Raw genomic sequence first — 21,368 nt, 5'->3', positions numbered from 1 at the left:
TCTGAAAGATGTCAGCACATTGCTACAGAAAATACAGCTGCATTAACAAACAACTTAGCTGTTTCTTTCTGAGTTACCCAACCACAGTAGCTGCATACATTGACATCCTTTTTATAGAGTCCTGTGATTTATGCATTTGAAACCTCGAGGTTTTTAATAACAGAATCAAAAAGATTTAATTCAGTCTGCAGTTGGAATAGTAGTGAGGAGTGTTCCATGATAAATCAGGCAATGCACCAAACAAAAAAGTTCCAGGTTGGATTTTCAACCATAACTTAGAAGGAGCTTTTGCAAAAAACACTCCTGTAAATTCATGACCACTTGTCAGCAGCAGTTGACTGTACAAAAAGCAGCAGTGAATACCTTGCTTCCATGCTGAAACATACATTAGGTATTAAATAAAAAGATGCTTAAATACTATAGCCATGAAAGGACAGCAGTCCTGCTTACCTGCTGCTTCAGCCACTTCTAAAGCTTTTATTCACAAACTGAAACAGGCTTAGCTGGCACCTAAACTGTCCCTGCATTCCAGGCCTTGCTTCAGCATAAAATATCTCATCCATTTAGATGTATGGGCAAACAGTGAGAGCTGTCAGGATCCACAAAATCAGGACCTTGACAAGATCCTGGATGCCTCCCACCTGCAACAACGAGCTATATAAGTGAAGTATCCACCCTAAACACACATTGTGATGTGTGAACTGGGGGCACACATGGTTAAATCTTGATGCTGGTTTTTACTGTCACCACATAAAAAGAGGTGCTGTGGTGGTAGACTCAGTAGAAAAGAGAGTTACTTATTTACAGCTAAGAGTAATCTTGAAAATATTCAGAACTTAAAGTATCCAGTTTCATCTATTCAACTATAAGAGAGAAGCAGGAACAAACAGAAAATAAGTTTTGGGGTTTTTTTTTTTGAGCATAAGTATCACAACTTCACACTGTAAATTTGCACAAAACAATGGGTGCTCCCAGATACTTCTCTAATATTCCACATGACCTGACAGAATTCTATAAGACTTTTCCTAAACTGGTTTGTTGGGCTCTCTCCAGTTCCCTGTGTTTTGTTTAAACACACTATTCCAACACAGAGGTCCTGTTTTCAGTGGCCTTAGAAATACAGTTTCAGTGCCAGGGTGTGTTGTAATCTCTCACCTGATTTAACATAAGTAAAACATATCCCAGGCAACCAGAGAGACCATTAAAATACATACATATGCAGTCACTTTTAAGGACTTAATACAAGAGTGACAATAAGTATTAGTAATTAAAGTACATAACCCAGATTAGTATGAAGATGGATACTTTGGTGTCATCTCAGGCCCAGTTGATTCCATACCAAGCAGAACAGTTCAAGTGAGAAAGAGAATTTCCTGTGTAGATATCCTCATGATCCGGGGGGACATCAGGGGTCATCAGAGACAGAAGCAGAGTTCACATCCTATTAGGAAGAGAAAGGCTCCAGAAGAAGCAACCTGGGCTGAAGAAGGGTCTATAACTCAGCAAGAGCTGCCTTAGGCACTTAATTCCGAAAGAGGCTGAGAGTTGTGCAACCCCAACAGAGTGGAGCCTCATTTTATTTAAAAGATGAATCTTAAGACATGGCCCTCAGTTCTGCATTTCCAACTGTCCAGATTAGGTCATGCTTTGGTTAACATGATGTATGTTGTAGATCCAATGCTTTAGGCTCCTATGTCTCCCATGCAATGTTAATAAATCCCTGAGTCACTGCTGCAGATAAGGCCAGCCAGCAGTGCGCTCAAGAGTTAGCTCAGAGATTGCCAATTTTTCAAACAGCATCAATTTCCAGAAATTTTACTTCAGTACAATCTGAAAATTTAAATTACTATATTTTTTTAATATAAAAATTACTCTGTCCTCTCTTTTACCTTCCCTTTTCACTCCTGGATTCCTCTTCAATAATTACAGTAACAGGCAAATAAATTACTTCAGTTACAGATCTATCTTTCAATCTTAACTTCTTTAGGAAGAAGTTAAGTTCCACTTAGTATAAGGTAATGTAAGAAATGGAATATAATGACCATTAGAAGTAGGATAACAATGTGAGTAGAGGATCAACCTGCTTACAGTTATCTTGGGTCAGATACGAGCACATCAGAGACTCAGTGGTATTGGAGGTAAGAGGCTCTTTCCATCTGCAAAAGACCAAAAGAAACAGCTCAAGCACCAAGCAGCCAGCAAACACAAATTTTCACATTGCTTAGACTGAGATGAATTGGTGTGATCATCTCCTACAGATTAAAATGTAGCAAAGCCCACAAAAGCTTGCTCCTGTGCCCTGGCTGCATCCCTCAGTCTGCTTTCCCCTTGCCTGACTCCTTCCCATAGAATCAGAACCATAGAATGGTTTGGGTTGGAAGGGACTTTTAAAGATCATCTAGTTCCACCCCTGCCACGGGCAGGGACACCTTCCATTAGAGCAAGCTGTTCAAAGCCCCATCCAACCTGGCCTTGAACACTTCCAGGGAAAGGGCATCCACAGCTTCTCTGGGAAACCTGTGCCAGTGCCTCACCACCCTCGTAGTGAAGAATTTCTTCCCAATACCCAGTTTAAACATACCCTCTTTCAATTGAAAGCCACTCCCCCTTGTCCTATCACAAGTCCTTGTAAAAAGCCCCTCTCCAACTTTCTTGTAAGCCCCCTTTAAGTAACTGGAATATGCTATAAGGTCTCTGTGAAGCCTTCTCCAAGCTGAACAACCCCAGTTCTCTCAGCCTGACTTCACAGAAGTGCTCCAGCCCTCTGAGCAGCTTCGCGGTCCTCTGGACGTGCTCCAACACTCATGTCCTTACACTGGGGCCCCAGAGTTCGGTATCCCAGCAGCCGGTCTTTAGGAGCGGCAGAGGACTTTCACTCTGCTGGGGAAGTTCCCTCCCAGTGTTTCTCCCTTGGTGATTCTGATTTTTTAAATATTTATTTTTTTTTTCTTCCCATTCCGTACGCACACAACCACCGCTCTGCTCCAGGCCTTGCCCCTGCGGCACCCCAGCTCTCTGTGGCGCTCGCAGGCGGCCCGGCCGCAGCTCTGTCCCCGGCCGCAGCTCTGTCCCCGGCCGCAGCTCTGTCCCCGGCCGCAGCTCTGTCCCCGGCCGCTGTGAACACTGCCCTCCCCGCCGCGGGCTCGGCCCGGACGGCCGTGCTTCCCCCGCCGGCACCGCTCCTCAGACATTCCCTGCGCGCCGGGCAGGCTGCCCCGCTCCAGCCGGACGGTGTGTATGCGGGGAATAACGCGGGGGGACAGGCGCGGGGGGCGCTCCCGGGGCCGCGGCTGTTCCCAGCCTTTTCCCCGGCGCCGCCCGGCTTTCCGTGTGCGGCAGCTCCGCTCCGCTCCGCCCCGGGCCGGGCCGGCGGGAGGTGGGTGAGCCGGGACACCGGGATACGGGTGGGAGCCGGGGGTCTGAGCGGCAGCCTTACACGGCTCCTTCACAGCCCACGCCAGCCCGAGGGTTGGTGGTCACACTCCCACTCCCCTCTCTGTCTCTTTCCCTTTTCAGTCGCCAGGAAATAAGGATATCCACCCCTAGGAGAATGTTTTGGCGCCAGGGTTGCACTTCTGCATTTTTCAAAGCAGTATGTAACTTAGCATTCATTCCCTTCCCCCCTCCCTCCCCCCACCTCCCCCAAGGCAAACAAGGATTATTACCCTCATTTTATGGGGGAAAATAGGTAAGTGGGGTATAAAGTCCCTAAGAGGCACAAAGGTATCGGAGGTGGGACTTGATGAGAAACTCCTGCACCTGGCCTTGGAAGAGTCCAGCCTGCTGGATGTCCCTGCATTTCGGTACTTCGAGTACTGGAGCATGAAACGTTTTGCTTTTGCAGACACCCAGCAGTGCCCGAGTCTGGCAGGGCTGACCAGCCAACACCTAATCCAGCTACATGGTACAGGTGTAGGCATGCTTCTAGCTCAGACCCAGCCCAAAGAACAGTAGTGTTTTAAAATGGAGTGGTGAACTGTTACTGCACGTCTTTGATTCTATGGCTTATGGCTGGGAGCATTCACCCAGGTTGTGGGAGAGTTCAATCCTTTCCGTCCTCTGCCTGGGGGGAAACGGGATATATGTCTTCCTCCTAATTGTCAACAGGCTAATTTTGGCCTCCTCCAGCTTCCGTGTGAAGCTGCGTCATTGTGCAAGAAACTGATTGAGATGGTAAGAGGCAGCAACTAGAGGAGAGGACAAGAAAGGCTTCCAAGGTGTTCTCTAAGGATTGCTTTCTGGGTTCAACATGTGCATAGCCAGAACATGGAAGCTGCCCAGAGCAGTTCTCCCTGCCCTCCCTTGGCCCCATACGAAGCATCCCCTAACCCCTGAGTAGGCTGAAGCGCGTCTTTGATTTAGCAGCTCTTGAACATTATTCACTCAGCTGGAAGAGCTGTAACAGAAGAAGAGAGTGCCTCCAGCCCAGAATAACCAGTGTTTCCAGAGTGAATGGGTGTGTGTGAGATAAAAGGGTTTGGAGTTGCATTGTGCAGAGAACAGAACTGAGAGCAGCTTGATAGATTAATGTGCTTAATGAAGACATAGCTAGCTTTCCCTCCAGGAAGAGCTGGGTAGGGACAGAATTTAAAATATAACCTGCATGGAGATTTCTGTTTCGGCAGTCCCTAGGTGTCAGACTGCAGGTCTTTATGGATTCAGAAATCAGGTACATGTCTTTCTACAAGCACTGCACGGAGTGTTTAATTTGGTCCCCTGCTTCCACTCTAAATGACTTTCATGCAGGTTAGCCTGTGTGACAGCTATTCTTGATTGGGTTGGGACCATCTTGTATATGGATAATCAGTACACAAGCACTTGACCTGGAATATATATGCAAGTGAGCCCTGGGATGCTACTGCCATGCTGTGAGTCGATGGAACAACTCACTCACCAACAGCCTCCCAACAGGAATGGTTTCAGGAAGGCTACCAGCTACTTTTCTGTCTTCTTCACTTGGTAGGTCTTCATTGTATCATTGGTTCTACAGTACAAAATTATGATAGCCATACTAGTGAGCGAAATTTTCACATTTTTCTCCTCCACCACCAAGAGCTAATTCAAATTTATTCAGATCTAAAGCCAATTTCAAAGAAATTCAGAAACTATCCTTTCAACATCTCCATTCCAGGAAAGAGTGGAGTGGGTTTCTAATTTCAGTTAAATGCTGGGCAGATTTCATCTCTCTTTGTATTATATTTATGGTTCTTTCATCACTGGACATTTGCAGCTTGTTATCTTTTGATTGCTTTATTAAAATATATGTGCGTGTGTGGGGGGGAACCAAACTTGCAAAAGCATCCATTTCTTTGTTATCATTTGTTCCATTTGGCTCCACATATTCAGGCACCTGTCTCTCTACTTTTTAAAGAGTTCTTTAATAAATAACACGTCCAGATTGGGTCCCAGGAGTGCAGGAGGGGTGACCATGCCATTCCCCCTCTGGCTAGCCAGTTAGTCACCTTTGCTGACCTCAGGCTACCAACCCATTACCAGTTTTATGCATGACCACTTTTTCACAGGCACGACAGTGCTGATGAGTGTTATGAAAAGGTTACTTTTGCAGGTAAGGCTGTACAGAGCTCTGCTTGTGACCGCAGGAGTTACCGTCTGAATGCTGCTTCTCCACTTCCTGCTGCTTCCTCAAGAATTTCTGTCTCATCTGTGAAAGCTGGCCTCCTCTAAGTTGAAAACTTGACTGTCATTCTTGAGACTCCTCTGCTATTATCACTTTGATCTCTTCCAGGTGAGAGCTTAAATCCTCTCTGCTTCTAATTATCCTGCAAGCACAAAAAAAAGGACATTGTGCTCTTAGGCTAAATCCACTGTGTGAAAAACACAGTCCAAAATGATAGCTAAGAGGGAAGGGAAGCTAATAAGAAGGAAATGTTTCTTCCCTGGAGTGACTTCTAGTCTAGACTAGGCACTTGTTACGTGACATTTTTCAGAGAAAAAAGGAAAACATGGACTCAGGATGTAAGGTGATAATATCTGATTGGTCACTGTGACTACTAGGTGGTTTGTGCAGCTTTGAACAAGCATCTCTACTGGGAAACAACAGTAGCAACAACTTGAAAAAAAAAACCCCGATAACCCCCTGAATCTTCACTGCCCTTGCTGAAGCCCTATTTCCTTAGGACCTGGAAGAGTGTAGGAAACCTTGCTGGTCCTCTTTTGAAGCCCTCTGCCTTCATCATCCCCTCTGAGACACAGAGGTGGAGGAGGCTGGGCTGCCTGGGACTGGCAGATGGACCAGTGCCCAGCACTGGGGAGCTTCACTGGAACAACCAGCCCGGCTGGTTGCTCAGGCAGGGAAAGGAGCAGCCTGGTGCTAATCAGCAGGGAGACAACTTAAAACTCTGCCAGCGGCTAAAAACGACTGAACTGGGGCTACAGCACCCTCCCTCTGCCTATCCAATTTACTACTGTCCTCTGGAGAAATAGCCCAGAGCGTGTTTTTTTCTCAAGTTTATTTTCTTATCCTTCTGGGGACTGTTTTCTTTTAAAGAACTCTTACCCTATAATTAGAGGAATCGCATCTGTCTTTGCGTGTTTGCGTTTCATCATACAATCTGATGGGATATCAAAACAAATAAATACAAACAGGAACTACATCATTACACCAAAACCAGTGGCTGAATTTTATGGTCCTTCTGCTCTGTCAGGTCATTAAATGCCTTACTGCCTTATGTTTTTCTCCATCAGTGATAGCAACTGCCACACTACTCACTTGCCTTATAAGATGCTTCCCGATTTTAAGCTGGAAAATGCTATATTATAGTTAAGAATCCTAGCAACTTGAGGGAGATGCTGAGGGGGTGAGAAGGGACATACTCATTAATCATATGATGAATGAAATAGTTTCTTTTTTAGGTTGTAATTGGCTAGAGGGGCCCCACGATGAAAAGTGTGTTTACACTGCTCAACTTTTTATGAGCACAAATGCATATATTATGATGGCTTAGAGCCTGGGCAAAAGCTTGGAGCTTTACTTTTCTTTCAGTAAGTAGATTTGATCTAATCAGATAAAAGCAGCAATACAAATTTTCACAATAGCAGTTGGCCTTTATCTGACCGGTCTAAGAACAAAGGTTTACTGTTTGCAGTATATCTTTCGAGATCTTTTTTATGGCCTAGATAAATATTACAAACTCCTTGTCAGTAAGGCTTTCTGTTAGATTAAAAGGAAAAGGATGCTCTTTGAAGGTCTTTGGGGGTTTTTTCTGGAAATTTTTCCAAGTGCCAAATACAAATAGTCCTTCACAGCCAGTGTATATCACCAGCCTCTGGGAAAGATTCCCACAGTTTTTGCCATGAGTGAAGAAAATATGAATGATATTAGGGCATTAGACAAGGATATTTTGTTATGCACTTGATAGAAGTAGTAGGAATGATTCTCATTTCCCTGCATAATTTTGACATGTGAGGACATAGAGAAGACTGCACAAGGGAGACTCTATTCATTTGGATGGCCGGAAGGGACCCAAGATCTGAAGAATGGGACTGAGACATATTTTTCTGTTTAGGTGAATTTCAGTGGATTTTAGGCAGCCAAGTCTCCAAAATGTGATCTGAAAGGCCCTTCCTTCAGTCACAAACCCACAAGGCACCCCCCCACACACATATCTCCTGTGGCTCCCAGTGCACATAAGCCATTGCACAGGAGCACCCTGGGGTGAGGAGCCTTGCACAGCAATTGCAGGTGCTGGGGAGGTCAATACAAAGCATTGGCCCCTGTCAGACCTCCTCGGGGGAGCCTGCATGGAGCACCTCTAGCTGCAGCTTTTTAAGTCTAGTGCAGGGCATACGAGCCATGAACATTTTCTTTCAAGCTTTGAACAGGGAAAGGAGAGGTCCCTGATGCTCTGGCCCAATTAGGCCATTAAAGGAAGTGGAAGACACAAGTGCTTAGCCTGCCTCAGTCTGAGAAGCTTCAGTCTGGTTCTCACTCAGGGAAACTGCTCTAACCACAAGGCTGTAAGCACGTAAGTGTGTCAGGTAACAGGACCTGACATCTGTCCTGCAGAAACGTGGCTGTGCACACAAGAAAGCATTTTCAGCAATGGCAAGCGCAGGGTACTGCACCTGGGGAGGAATAACCCCAAGTACTAGTACAGGTTGGGTGCTGACCTACCAGGGAACAGCTCTGCTGAGAGGGACCTGGGAATATTGGTGGATGACAAGTTGACTGTGAGCCAGCAGTGAGCCCTTGCTGCTGGGAGGACTGGTGGTATCCTGGGATGCACTGGGAGGAGCATGGCCAGCAGGTTGTGGGAGGTGATTCTGCCCCTCTAATTGGCCCTAATAAGGCCACATCTGGAGTGCTGTGTCCAGCTCTGGGCTCCTCAGTACAAGGAAGACAAGGAGCTACTGGAGAGGGTCCAGCAGAAGACAGTAAAGATGATGAGGGATCTGGAGCATCTCTTATGAGGAGAGACTGTGGGAGCTGGGCCTGTACAGTCTTCCTTCAGAGAAGAGAAGGCTGAGAGGGGAACTCCTTATTGCATACAAGTATCTCAAAGGCGGGTGCCAAGAGGGTGGTGCCAGACTCTTTTCAGTGGTGCCCAGCAACAGAAAGAGGAGCCATGGCCATAAACTCAAACTTCAGCATGAGAAACAGCTTCTTTAGATTGAGTGTGGCAGAGTACTGGAGCAGGCTGCCCAGAGAGGTCGTGGAGTCTGGAGACATTCAAAACCAACCTGAACACATTCCTGTGGAACCTGCTCTAGGTGACCCTGCCTTGGCAGGGGGGTTGGACTAGATGAGTTGAACATGATGATCTGCAGAGGTCCCTTCCAACCCTAACAATTCTGTGATTCTGTGATTTTTTGCTGAGCAGGGGTTGGAGGATAAATTTCTTGAATTATTTTGGAATAGAATGTTTCTTGCTTAATTATTGTTGCTGAATCCAAAGCATTAGTTTAGCTAAAATCCATAACCATATTTCAGCTTTAGAGCCCAGTGTTGAGTACAGAATTAGCAATGGATGTTGCTGTCTTCTAACTCCCTTTGTCAGTACATGCCTCTGGCATAGTATTGCATCCAACCAGTATTCCTCTTGTTTTGCCCAACTGGAGTATTAAAGTCAACTCCTCAGTTTTCTTTTGCAATTAACTTTCACTTTGAGCTGCCAGTTCCCACAGTCACAGCCTCAATGAGCCATTCTCAGAAAAACTGAAACTCATAGGTAACCAGCCCAACTGTTCTAGATACTTTAGAAGAACTCTCAGCCCTGTAACATATAAACAACTGGGACCAGTTTCCATTGTTTGCATTGCTTCTTACTCTCTAGTTTTAGTTTTGGTTTTGGTTTGCTTTTTTGGTTGGTTTATTGTTGTTATTCAAGTCTGCTTCATTCTGATTGGGTGTTTCCACAGAAGGGTCAAGCGCAGTGCAAACAAGATGAGAGCTGCACTAGCCAGGGATAGGACAGATAATCGTGCATGGGCTGTGTTAGGTTTGTGCATGCTTTCTAATCTTCATTCTGAGGCTTTGCTTGGGGTTACTTTTCTGACTGGGCAGCCAGCACAACAAAATTCCCCAGAAAGATAACTGAAGTCTTGCCTTTAAATCCAGGCTAAGAGGCACAGTGGAAAGCAGGCAGATGCAGTAGGTCGTACTAGTGTAGGAGTTCAACCTCATTTATATCCTGGGGCACTTGGTCTATGTCTAAGCCAAAGGAGAGTGAAAAGGAAAAGACACTGAGGAAATCAAGATGGAGTAAAAATAAACTGGGCTTGAAAGGGGAAGGAGAAGAAAAGAAAGAAAGGATTTCTTTGACTTTGTTGCGGTCCTTGTTCTAAAAGTTCTGGCCTGAATCAAGAGTCTTTTAAAATCTGAAAGTCCTTCTAGCTGAGATTATTGATACTGAGTCGGGCTTAACCTGAAACTAAGCAAAAATGCCCTCAACTTACCCAAAGGTTCTGTATTGGGTTTGTGTAGGTTTTGGTAGAAGCTCCCAGAAGCTTCTCCAATGTCCTGCAGAGCCAGTGCCAGCTGGCTGTGAAATGGACTCACTGCTGACTCACTGAAGGCCAAGGCCATCAGCAATAGTGGTAGAGCCTCTGGGATAACAGGTTTAAGAAGCGGGGAAGAACTCTGCAGACACCAAAATCAGTGAAGAAGAAGGGGAAGGAAGTGCTCCAGCTGCTGGAGCAGATTCCCCTGCAGCCTGTGGTGAAGACCATGGTGAGGCAGCTGTGCCCCTGCAGCCCATGGGGGGCCACAGTGGAGCAGATACTCACCTACAGCTCCTTGAGGACCAACTCTGCAGCAGATCAGGGTCCCAAGGACACTGTTCCCCTGTGGGAAACCTTCACTGGAGCACACCCCTGGTAGGACCTGTGGACCTAAGGAGAGAGGAGCCAATGCTAGAACAAATTTACTTGTAGGACTTGTGACCCCGGGGGGGACTCACACTGGAGCAGCCTGTTCCTGAAGGACTGCACTGTGTGGAAGGGGCCCATGCTGGGGCAATCTGTGAAAAACTGCAGCCTGTGGAAAGGACTCAAATCAGAGAAGTTTGTGTAGAACTGTCTGATGTGGGAGGGACCCCACACTGGAGCAGGGGAAGAGCGTGATGAGACCTTTCCTGAGGAGGAAGGACTGGCAGAGACAGCACATCTGAACTGACCACAACCCCCATTCCCCGTCCTCCTGTGTCACTGGACAGAGGAGGAGGTAGAGAGTTGGGAGTAAAGTTAAGCCCAGGAAGAAGGGAGGGGTGGGGGAACGTGTTTTACGATTTGGTAAAACAAAAGACCCCCCAAAAAAAGTTATTTCTCATTACCCTACTCTGATTTGACTGGTAATAAATTAAACTAATTTCCCCAAGTCAAGTCTGGTTTGCCCATGACAGTAATCAGTGAGTGATCTCTCCCTGCCCTTACCTAGACCCACGAGTCTTTCATTGGATCTTCTCTCCCCTGTCCAGCTGAGGAGGGGAGTGATAGAACAGCTTTGGTGAGCACTTGGCACCCAGCCAGGGTCAACCCACTGCAGGTTCCAAACTCCTTCTGATCTTTGTTTCCCTTTCCCAGTAGCTTTTTCATGCCTACTTGTTTTGTACCTGCAGCTGATTTTTTTATTGATACTGTTTCTGACTGCTGCACTTGGCCAGCTTCTGGCAGAAGGATCTGGGGGTAACTAACGAGGAAGAACAGTTTAGATTAAATAAATATAAAACAGTCTCTGTTCAGTTAGCTGAACTCTGGACAAATACATAAAGAAGTTGGCTGAAATACACTTTCAAAATAGTCACAAGAAAAGCTGTAAAGTGATGATGAAAGCAGTGTGCATATCAAAAGTTAAATCTGTAATTTTATACACAAACATATCACTTTAAAAAAATAATAAGGGACAACTTAACAGTTGTTTACCTCTTTGTTGTCTAATGTTTTGGGGTACAGAGGAAGAGAAGAGGACTATCTTCTATGCATTGGGTTTACAGGCAAGAAATATACCCTGCAGCTGTTGAATCCTATCTTTCCCTTTTCTCTGGGGAGCTTTTGTGCTGCCTGTGACAAGTAGTGGTGTTTCACAGAAAGGCATCAGGGTAACAGCAGCACTCGTGCAGGCTCCAAGAGAGCTCTTGCATCTTGCTGTCCAAACTGAAAGACCCTTAGCTGTGAAGTTAAAGGGAAGAAAAGCCTTCCAATTTGGCAGTAGGATTAATGTTTATCCCTTAATCCTTAATCCCAAAGCAGGCTTGTGGCAATTAAAGATGAGATTCTCACACACTCATCAAAAGATGCTGCTACCTTTATTATATATATACCCTACTCTTCTGTCATTCAGGGACCTACAGAAAATGACCTGGACTAGTTTTTCTCCTTTTTGGTGCAGATATGAAACTTTGACCAGCTTTACATCTGTCTTTACCTTTTTGTCCACTGACCACATCCTAAATACCAAAATGACTGGTACCCTTTGTCACAGGACTTCATCCTTTTGGAATTATTTCAAGTAGTCTGTGCATGTGGTGGGCACACAATTCCTCTGGCTGACTGGAGCTGTCATCTACAAAGAATCTCCTTAGAAGGATATCATGGTCACTGCAATAAGTTATTAAAAATACTTTTAAACTCTTTCAGTCTCATTGGTGATTATATTACACTGGTCTTCCCTAGAGTCCACCCAGATAGCCAGCACTTCTGCTCCTTTTTTTCCCCAAAACCTATGGCTGACAACTGAGAACACTGAGGCCTGCTGCTCATTTTCATAAGCACACAGAGTTCATACCTGTTCCCTCCCACTGGTGTGTGCTGGTTTATGTTTGACCTAGAGTTATATGAAGGAAGCACAGGAGGCAGCTGCTGCTGCTCCAAACCACTTCTGAGACTGAAATTTTCCTTTCAGGTCACTCTTTTAGAAAGCAAGCCTCAGACCTCAGCAAGGACAGAAGCAGGGTATGTAACCCATTCTTTATTTAGGTGGGATCCAGAGCATTTTTGTTGGGGATGTGGAGAGGGGAATGGCAAGTGCTTTCTAACTCTCCATGGGAGAGTTGTTACTCTGGCATGAGTAACAAAAAAGACAGTCATAGTCCTCCTCTTCAGCTTTACTTCAAGCCTTGCTTACTGACAGTCTCTCTGGGTGTCCTAAGGCATACACACCTGTGATGAGATAAACAGGCACTGCTTAAACATCCACTCTCAGGTGCTGCCAGTTCCCATCATTTTTTTTGTACTAGTGAAAGTTTCTAGGTGATTTAAAACCAGGTTAACAAAAGTTTTACAAAGAAGTACAATAGTGAAAGTTCCAGATGACTCAAAGCATCTGCATCTGCCTTCCCTCATCCAGATGCACAGGAGGTGGAGACCAGAGCTAGAGAATGTGCATTCTGTATGCACTCACTTGATGGCTTTAGATCTAGGTAGAATATTCACCCTGCATTGTAAAAGTTCTTACCCCTGCTCAGAAACATAGACTGCTTAGGACTTCCCATCCTAAAAACATTTGCCACATTTTTCATCCCACTCTTACTTTTCCCCTTCCCTTCACTGCTTACCGCTTCTGACATCAATGCAGTAAAAGAAAACAAAATCTCACATGCTGGGCCCTGGTTCTCTGAACTTCATTGCTCCAGTTTTCAAAAATGAAAATTTTTTATAATTGACAGGACAAGAGGATATGATCTCAAGCTCTGCCAGGAAGGTTCAGGTTGGACATCAGTAAAAACTTTTTCACTGAAAGGGTGTTTAAGCATTGGAAGAGGCAGCCCAGGTAGGTAGTGGAGTCACCATCCCTGGAAGTGTTCAAGAAATGACTGGACATTGCACTTAGTGCTGTGTTTTAATTGGCGTGGTGGTGTTCAGTCATAGGTTGGACTCAGTGACCTTGGTGGTCTTTTCCAACCTTGAAGATTCTAAGATTCTGTGAATGAAGCATTTAGACATCCCTTCATCTCCATGTCCATGCACAGACATGTAATTGAATGGGAGGATCCTTGTTTTGTCGGAAGAATATTCTTCCTGAAAGGTTTTAAAGGCTAATGTACAGCAGTGAAGGGTTGTATAAAATGCTACATGATGGGATTCTGTTAAAATACAAATCTTTACTGTCCTCATGAGAGCAGTAAGAGGCATTACTTACTGCCAGCATGGCCCTCCTACTCATGGAGGGACAAGATTCTGGAGAGAAGGTAATAACTTATGTGGAAAAGATTGAGGGAGCAAAGAGTTTACAAGTGAAATCTTCCTTGTCAGTAAACCAGAGCAGAGGTGGAATGTAACAACTGTTGAAAGATTGTTAGGTATTTGTTTAACTTACAAGAATGTGGAAAAGCAAGTAAGTATAAAGGGAAAGGTGGCTAAAAATCTTTCACTGTTTTCTTATATTCTAATAAAGAAAATAAAGCTACATTTTAAAATTCAAAAACAACATTTCCTAATTCTTCCATTCTAAGCATTTTGAAGTTTTTCTAGCTGTACATGTGTCCATCAAATAGTGACTTCCAAAGTACTTTCTATTGTACACGTGTCCATTAAATATTGACTTCCAAAGTTCTGTCTGCCACTGCGTTTGATGATGCAGTGATTTTGCCCAAACTTTAAAAACTAGCCATAGCATCCGGGCAAATACAAGGAATGAAAATGTAAAAGTATGAAAGATAACTGTAATCTAAAACTATTTGTGCTAAACAGCTTATATTACAATGTCAACAGGAACCAATGTCATAGTTGTCAAATGCTAAAAGGGAAACTTGGTGCTTTGTTTTCATGGTTCTAGGAAAGAAAATTGTAAAAAAGTAAACAAGACCTTGAATCACCTGCTATATGTTTATTTGGGTCTTTTTTTAATAGCCTACAACATTCTGTAGTCACAACAACAAACATTACATAGTTTACTGTTTATAATGTCCCCTTTAAAAGTCTATACTAGGTCAAAAAAGAGGTTAGTAAATATAATTAATTTCTAGTCCTTGGAATTATTCCCCATAGAAGAAGTTAAAATCTCTTAAGTGTTTTGTTTTTTTTTTTAAGTACAGTACAAAAACATCCACCTTAGGGCTATTAATTTTCTCTGTTCTTTACTGTGCTCAATAAAACAGAATTTTGATACTCACTACCTGCAATTTCTTTTTCTTTGCAGCACATTTGCTTTTCTTTGCAGCACATCCTAAATTCCTTAGTGAGACTAAATGTGAATGAAATTTGAATGCCAGGACTTCAGGATTCAACAATCTCATCCTATATTCATAATCTCTTTTACTTCAAGAATCAGATCTTGTCCTCAGCACACGAGAATGTCCTAAAAATGTAAAGATTAGTATTTGAAGTTGTGAGGTATTTTGTGTTTCCCACATGGTGTTTGAGCCTCTCAGGTGAAAATTTGCAGACTCACTCTAGTAGTCACAGCTGTTACAAGTTAGGGTTTTAATATAATCAATGACTTTGAGATGTTTGGTAGAGTGAGATTGGACTGTGCTGTCATATCCTTGTATTTCCTATATAGTGGGTAATCTCTAAAAATTGGCTTACTCTTTGCTTTGGTATTTGCAACAGGAATGTCATAGTGGTTTCTACTGACAGACTTTTTCATTTCCCAGAAATCCCTTTGCATGACAGCAATAAGATGATTTGAGTTTAATAGTACAGTATTCTGCATAGAGGTTTGTACTTGTGCTTTAAAGAAGCAGTGTGCTCAAATCAGAACAATAATTGTTCAAAGCCTCACTTTTTTCCTCTATGATGTAGATTTTCCTCTATGATGTAGATTTACTTTGCAGATGTTAGATGGCCACTGGGGGCTTGGTTCCCCAAGGGTTTACACTTAACAATTTTTAAGCAGATTGTGCTGGAGGACACAGAAATTCTTCCATTGGGTTGTCATTTCATTTCAATAAATGCTTGTCTAAAAGCAGAAGCAGATGGTTGCAATCTTAGTTAGAAGGTTTTTTAAAAAAACTACAGCACGCAAGCAACCACTTCAGGGCTAATAATTTGCTCTGTTCTTTACCAAGCTCAATAAAAAAGACCTTTCTTGCTTTGAAGAGGTTTTTGTCTTGGATTTAAAGGGAGACAGGCAGACAGATGGCATAATGCAAGGAAAATACAGAGGGGGAATATATTAATAAATGGATTCATCAGCAAGCTGCACAAATTACGTTATCCACCTTTTTGTATAACTTAGGAACTTACAGTTCAGGAAATACCATTTTTCATAAAACATGAACTCTTGCAGCAGAGTTTCAGGCTATTGTGCCTTTTCTGTTCCTTCACTGTGAGCCTTGTTCCTGCCTATACTTCCAAAACTATCTCACAACCATTTCAAGAACAATTTCACATTGTCAACATAGTCTGAGGCTCCAGGAGCCCCAAAAGAGGTCCTCCTCTTAAAAATTTGAGGCTGTTAGGTGCTTCTGTGTGACAGCAATCTAAATTCCAATTAGGTAATAGCCCTCACAAGGAGAGGGCTCAGGGAAAGAGTAGCGTTGGCCTGCTCTGTTGAGATGACTGGATGATTGCACTCTACTTGGGTATTCCAAACTGTTTAAACCTGTTTGGATAACTGATTAAGGAATTTAGCTAATATGCCAGCATTACCAGTTCCATGGTGCAAATTAAATAGCTAGGCCGAGATTTCAGCACCTACCTAGTGGGGTCATGGTGCCCCCCTTAAGGTACATAAAGAAGAGTTACTTTTTGGGTCAGAGGAGTTGCTCACATTTCTTTGGGGCCCGTGTTCTGACCAGACAGCCTATGAGATAGCTCATGTTAGACTTCAGAGAAAGGGTAGATCCCATGGGAACCTTGTAACTTCTAGTGTGACATTAGTCCTCTCTTCCACAGCTGTTAAAAACGGGCTCTACAGGTCACTGCACAGACAGCCAACTGCAGAATTAACGCTCCCTGTTTTCACTTTGTTTCACCCAGGTTCACGATGTTATGCCATCAGCTAGTGCTTGTCTTCGGACTCTCGCTAGCTATCGGGGTGTGTGCATCAAGGAGCTGCTACTCAGAAGCCCAAGTCTCCATATATTTTTTCTGCAACCTCACAGATATTCCAGTTGTGCCAAAGGATACGGTGAAGCTTTTCCTAACTTACAACTATATCAGACGAGTGACTGACACTTCGTTTCCGCTGCTGGAGCACTTGTTGTTGCTGGAATTCGGAACGCAGTTGGTCTATCCTGTCACCATAGGGAAAGGAGCTTTCAGGAACCTGCCAAACCTGCGTATCTTAGATTTGGGATACAATAGGATTCTTCGACTGGATCTTGATGCTTTTGTAGGCTTGCCAAGTCTGACTGTACTCCGCCTGTTTCAGAACTACCTTGGAAATTCCATCCTTGAGGAACGTTACTTTCAAGATTTGAGATCATTAGAAGAATTGGATCTTTCAGGGAACGAAATCACCAAACTTCAGCCTCATCCATTATTTTATAATCTGACAGCCTTGAAAACTGTGAACCTGAAATTCAACAAGATATCCAACCTGTGTCAGAGCAATCTTACCAGCTTCCGAGGAAAACATTTTTTTGTTCAACCTCAGTTCTAATTATTTGTACAAGGCAGAAAGTGTGGACTGGACCAAATGCCCAAATCCTTTCACAAATATTACATTTAACTCACTAGACCTTAGTGAAAGTGGCTGGAGCACAGAGCTAGTCCAGTATTTCTTTACAGCCATTAAAGGGACTCAAATCAGTTCTTTAATATTTAGGGATCATATAATGGGTTCGGGATTTGGCTTTCAAAACTTAAAAAATCCAGATAATTATACTTTTGCAGGACTAGGAAGAAGTAATCTCATTTCCCTTGATATTTCAAGGGGTTACATTTTCTCTCTCAATTCTTTAGTCTTTCAAAGCCTTGGTAATCTGGAAGTGCTGAACCTTTTCAAAAACAAGATAAATCAAATCCAAAGGCAAGCATTTTTTGGCTTGGGCAACCTAAAAACTCTCAATCTCTCAAGTAATCTTTTAGGTGAGTTGTACGATTATACTTTTGAGGGCCTACATAGTGTAGCATATATTGATTTACAGCAGAATCATATTGGGATGATTGGTGAAAAATCATTCCATAACTTAGTAAGTCTGGAAATAATTGATCTCCGAGACAACGCCATTAAAAAGCTCCCTTCCTTTCCACGTCTGACATATGCCTCTTTAGGTGACAATAAGCTAATGACTGTAGCTTACACAAGAATAAATGCAGTGTACCTAGATTTAGAAAGAAATTGGTTGGCAAATGTAGGTGACCTGTATATTCTTTTCCAAGTTCCAGAACTGCAATATATCTTCCTAAAACAGAATCGGTTCTCTTACTGTGTGAAAAGTGATAATGCTATTCAAAATAGTCAGTTAGTCTATATGGATCTGGGTGAAAATATGTTACAGCTTGTGTGGGAGAGAAATTTATGTTTGGATATGTTTGGGGCACTGTCCAAACTCAAGGTTCTCCATCTGAATAACAACTACCTCAGTGCTCTTCCACAAGACATTTTTAGAGGTCTGACATCTCTAAAAACCCTTAATCTGGCTTCCAACCTGTTGTCTCATCTTTCTCCTGGGCTTTTTCCAGAGAGCCTAATGACCCTCAACTTATCTGGAAACCAGCTGCTTTCCCCTGACCCTGAAGTCTTTATGACTTTGAGTATTCTGGATATAACACATAATAAGTATGTCTGTGATTGCTCTTTAAAGAGCCTACTAGTGTGGCTAAATGAAACCAATGTAACCCTAGCTGGCTCAGAATCTGACAGGTACTGTGCCTACCCACCTCAATTTGCAGGGGTACCACTGTCGTATCTGGAATACGATGGTTGTGATGAAGATGAACTCCAGGAGGCACTCAGGTTCTCACTATTCATCTTCCTCTCTGTCACCCTTCTCATGTTTCTGGTGTCAGCCATCATTTTTACTCGCTGTCGGGGGATTTGTTTTATCTGGTATAAAACTATCGCCAAAAAAATAATAGCCAACCGTCCACAAGTAACAGATAAAAGTGAATACAGATATGATGCGTATCTGTGCTACAGCAAAAATGACTTTGAATGGGTCCAGAATGCTTTGCTAAAGCACCTGGATTCACAGTATTTGGATAAAAACAGATTTACCTTGTGTTTTGAGGAAAGAGACTTCTTGCCTGGGGAAGAGCATATCAGTAATATTCGTGATGCCATTTGGAACAGCAGGAAAACAATTTGTGTTGTGACCAGGCAGTTTCTCAAAGATGGGTGGTGTGTGGAAGCCTTCAATTTTGCCCAGAGCAGGTACTTCTCTGACCTGAAAGATGTCCTCATAATGGTAGTGGTTGGGTCACTTTCTCAATATCAACTGATGAAACACAAACCAATTCGAAACTTCTTACAAAGGAGTCAGTATTTGCGGTGGCCTGAAGATTATCAAGATGTAGACTGGTTTTTAAATAGCCTTTCTTCCCAAATTCTGAAGGAAAAAAAGGTGCAAAAGAAAGCCAATGGTATTGAGCTGCAGACTGTAGCAACTGTGTCACACTGACAGTGTGGCAAATATCTGACACTGACATTCCTGGCAAATATCCCATTTCTGGCTGTGCCATGGCAGGAGTAAACAGAAGTTTGGATCATCTTTCCTTGAAAAGACAGGCAGAGAACTGATTCAGTATAAATCCTACAAAACATAGAGACAGCTTGAAAGCAACGAGCAAATAGATCAAAGTACAATTATTTTACGGACTGTGACACACATTTTTCAGAAGAATTAAATGAATCACAGACACTCCACATTTTGGATGTTCATCTTCAGAGAATTCAGTTCTGATTTTCAGAGTACTACCTACTTACAGGTGGGTTTCAGTTAGAGAAGGATGCTTATGGTTATTTTTATAAACAGAGCCCATGGAGTGACCAAATATTGCTTTCAGGCACTGCCTGACCATCGGTTCATGGACTGTTTCTGTGCTTTCTGAACTTTTAACTTTATGCTCCATTTCAAAGCAGAATCATTGTTTTGCACCTTTGTGCTTAAAATTGTTGTAACACAGACTTCATTTGTTTGTTTCCTCCTCCATTACCCTCAGCTTCTCAATGGGAACGTAACAAACTTTGGACTTCATTCGTGCCCTTCCCCTTCACAACTTCTGTTACCGTAAAACTACAGTCATTGGTTTACCTCATTTGCTGCTGTTTCAGCCTGGTGCTTTTTCAGTTGAGCTGCCTTCTGCCCTGCAGAGAGGAACAGGCATTCCCTTTGGATCTGAAGCAAGCCTAGGCTTGAAAAGCAAACAGGAGACTACCTCAGTAGCTGTGCAGGCTGTACACCGACCCAGTGACTGACAGACAGCTTTGGCATTCCGGGATTAGGAAGTACACTTGCACTTTGTAATTGGACTGTGTCATTTGGGTTGGTTCTCAGCACATCCTGTGTCCTGATCAATTCTAAGGTGTTTTTCTGCTTCTACTGAAATGTTTTTCTGGGGTCATTAATGCCTGGTAGTCTCTTACTTCTCTAATTATTTTCCCACTGTTTGCTCAGGTGTGTCTTCAAGATGTTGTTCAGGGGCATTTTAACAGAAGTCTGACTCGGTGTTCACTGATACAGAACCTGCACCTATTATTTTGACTGTGACATACTCCTTGAGTGTACTGTTCATCTCTGTACATTTATTCAACAAAAGACTACCAAAATACTTTCAGCAGGGCCTCAGCAAGGCTTTTTGCTGTAGTGAGGAAGCAGGGATGGGAGGTTTTATAAGTTGTCTATATTGACCTTAGCTGCAAACAAATAATACCATCCAAGCTGTTTTGACAGAGACGAAAAAGTACAATCCACTTCACATGAATGCAGTCATTTGAACATAGATGCGCCTGTGGCTGATCTAATTTACTCTCAGCACACCAATATACAGGATTTCTATTGATAAAATTACTACAGTTACTACAGTATTTCTTCCCTCTCAATCAGTGTAGTCATTCAGGAAGAGGGAATTGGCTAAACCTTGGAATATTTCTCAGGCGGCACGGGACACGGGGTTGCAGATCGAAGAAGGGATGGACTGAGCTGGGGAATCCCTGGGTGTCGCTGTTGGCTCAGGTAACAGCCCGGGTTTCCAGAACCCCTCCTGCCTCCCCGCCACTGCAGCTGCCGGCAGTGGGGGAAGACGGTGCTGCAGAGTGAGGGCTAGGGAATCATCAGCAGCCCGGGCTTCCCAGAGCCCCCCTGGCCGATCAGAAAAGCCACCCCGGGGCGTTTCAGGAATGCGTCTGTACAATGAAGATCGTCTGCAGGTCCAGGTTGTTTGTGCATCTGTACGTGGTGTAAGAGTTGGGGATTTTAAAAGCTCCCTTAGAAATTATATTTGAATGATTGTCACAACACGTTTTTTCGTCAAGTGTTGATTAAGAGCCCTCTCCAGCTTGGACCTTACTGTACACTTGCAAGGCACTCCTATCACTTCAGGAAGTTAAAACTTACTTCTGCTAACCTACATGTGCAGGGATGACGAGTACATACAGAGATGTCTTTAACTATGGCTCTTCCATTTCATTTGAAATGCTGCTGTCTAGCTCGTGCTTATGCCACTGGCGGGAGGCGGGTACATAAAGGTTGCATTTACTTCAGTCTTTGGAAAGGTCTGTCATTTTACATAAAGGTTTTAATAAAACTTTTGCATGAAATTTCATTGTCTGCCTCTGTGCTTGCTAACGTTTTGGAAAATTAAAGAGATCACACCTGTGTCAGAAGCAGCTGGGAAAACTTTCTACCACAGAGGCAGCTTAGAAATGTAGAAGAAACCCAGCTCCCATCTGTGCCTTGCAAATTCTGTTGCAAGGGGTCTACAAAAAAAGCAGTAAAAGACCTTTTGGAGAACATGCTATTGAACCATTCCTGATTGTGGAGTGGTCTACAGGCATATGAATAACTGCAGTGTAAAATTTTTAA

At 43.4% G+C, this 21,368-nt stretch overlaps 1 protein-coding gene and 1 long non-coding RNA gene across 5 annotated transcripts in view; one reads left to right on the top strand and one right to left on the bottom strand.

Annotated features, from left to right (window-relative positions):
- Positions 1 to 21,103, top strand: part of TLR5 (toll like receptor 5) — a 32,784-nt gene extending 11,681 nt beyond the window's left edge. The window contains 2 exon segments of the mRNA XM_050316478.1: positions 16,378 to 16,980; positions 16,982 to 21,103. Of these exon segments, the coding sequence (XP_050172435.1) occupies positions 16,378 to 16,980; positions 16,982 to 18,965 (2,587 nt within the window). The 3' untranslated portion in view covers positions 18,966 to 21,103.
- LOC126640575 (uncharacterized) lies at positions 895 to 3,072 on the bottom strand. 4 transcript variants are annotated; one of them, XR_007629090.1, is made up of 3 exons: positions 2,968 to 3,072; positions 2,081 to 2,156; positions 895 to 1,441 (listed from the first exon to the last, which is right to left on the bottom strand). It is a non-coding gene; the product is annotated as an uncharacterized LOC126640575 (long non-coding RNA). The 4 variants fall into 4 exon arrangements; XR_007629091.1 differs by having other exon boundaries at positions 2,089 to 2,156; XR_007629092.1 differs by having other exon boundaries at positions 2,815 to 3,069.
- Positions 21,104 to 21,368: the final 265 nt, after the last annotated feature.

This window comes from Myiozetetes cayanensis, unplaced genomic scaffold, assembly GCF_022539395.1.
Source record: "Myiozetetes cayanensis isolate MyiCay16 unplaced genomic scaffold, myiCay2020 scf2-11, whole genome shotgun sequence".
In the NCBI taxonomy this organism is placed as follows: domain Eukaryota; kingdom Metazoa; phylum Chordata; class Aves; order Passeriformes; family Tyrannidae; genus Myiozetetes; species Myiozetetes cayanensis.
The sequence above is the reverse complement of the archived record's forward strand: the minus strand, read 5'-3'. Positions and strand labels throughout refer to the sequence as shown.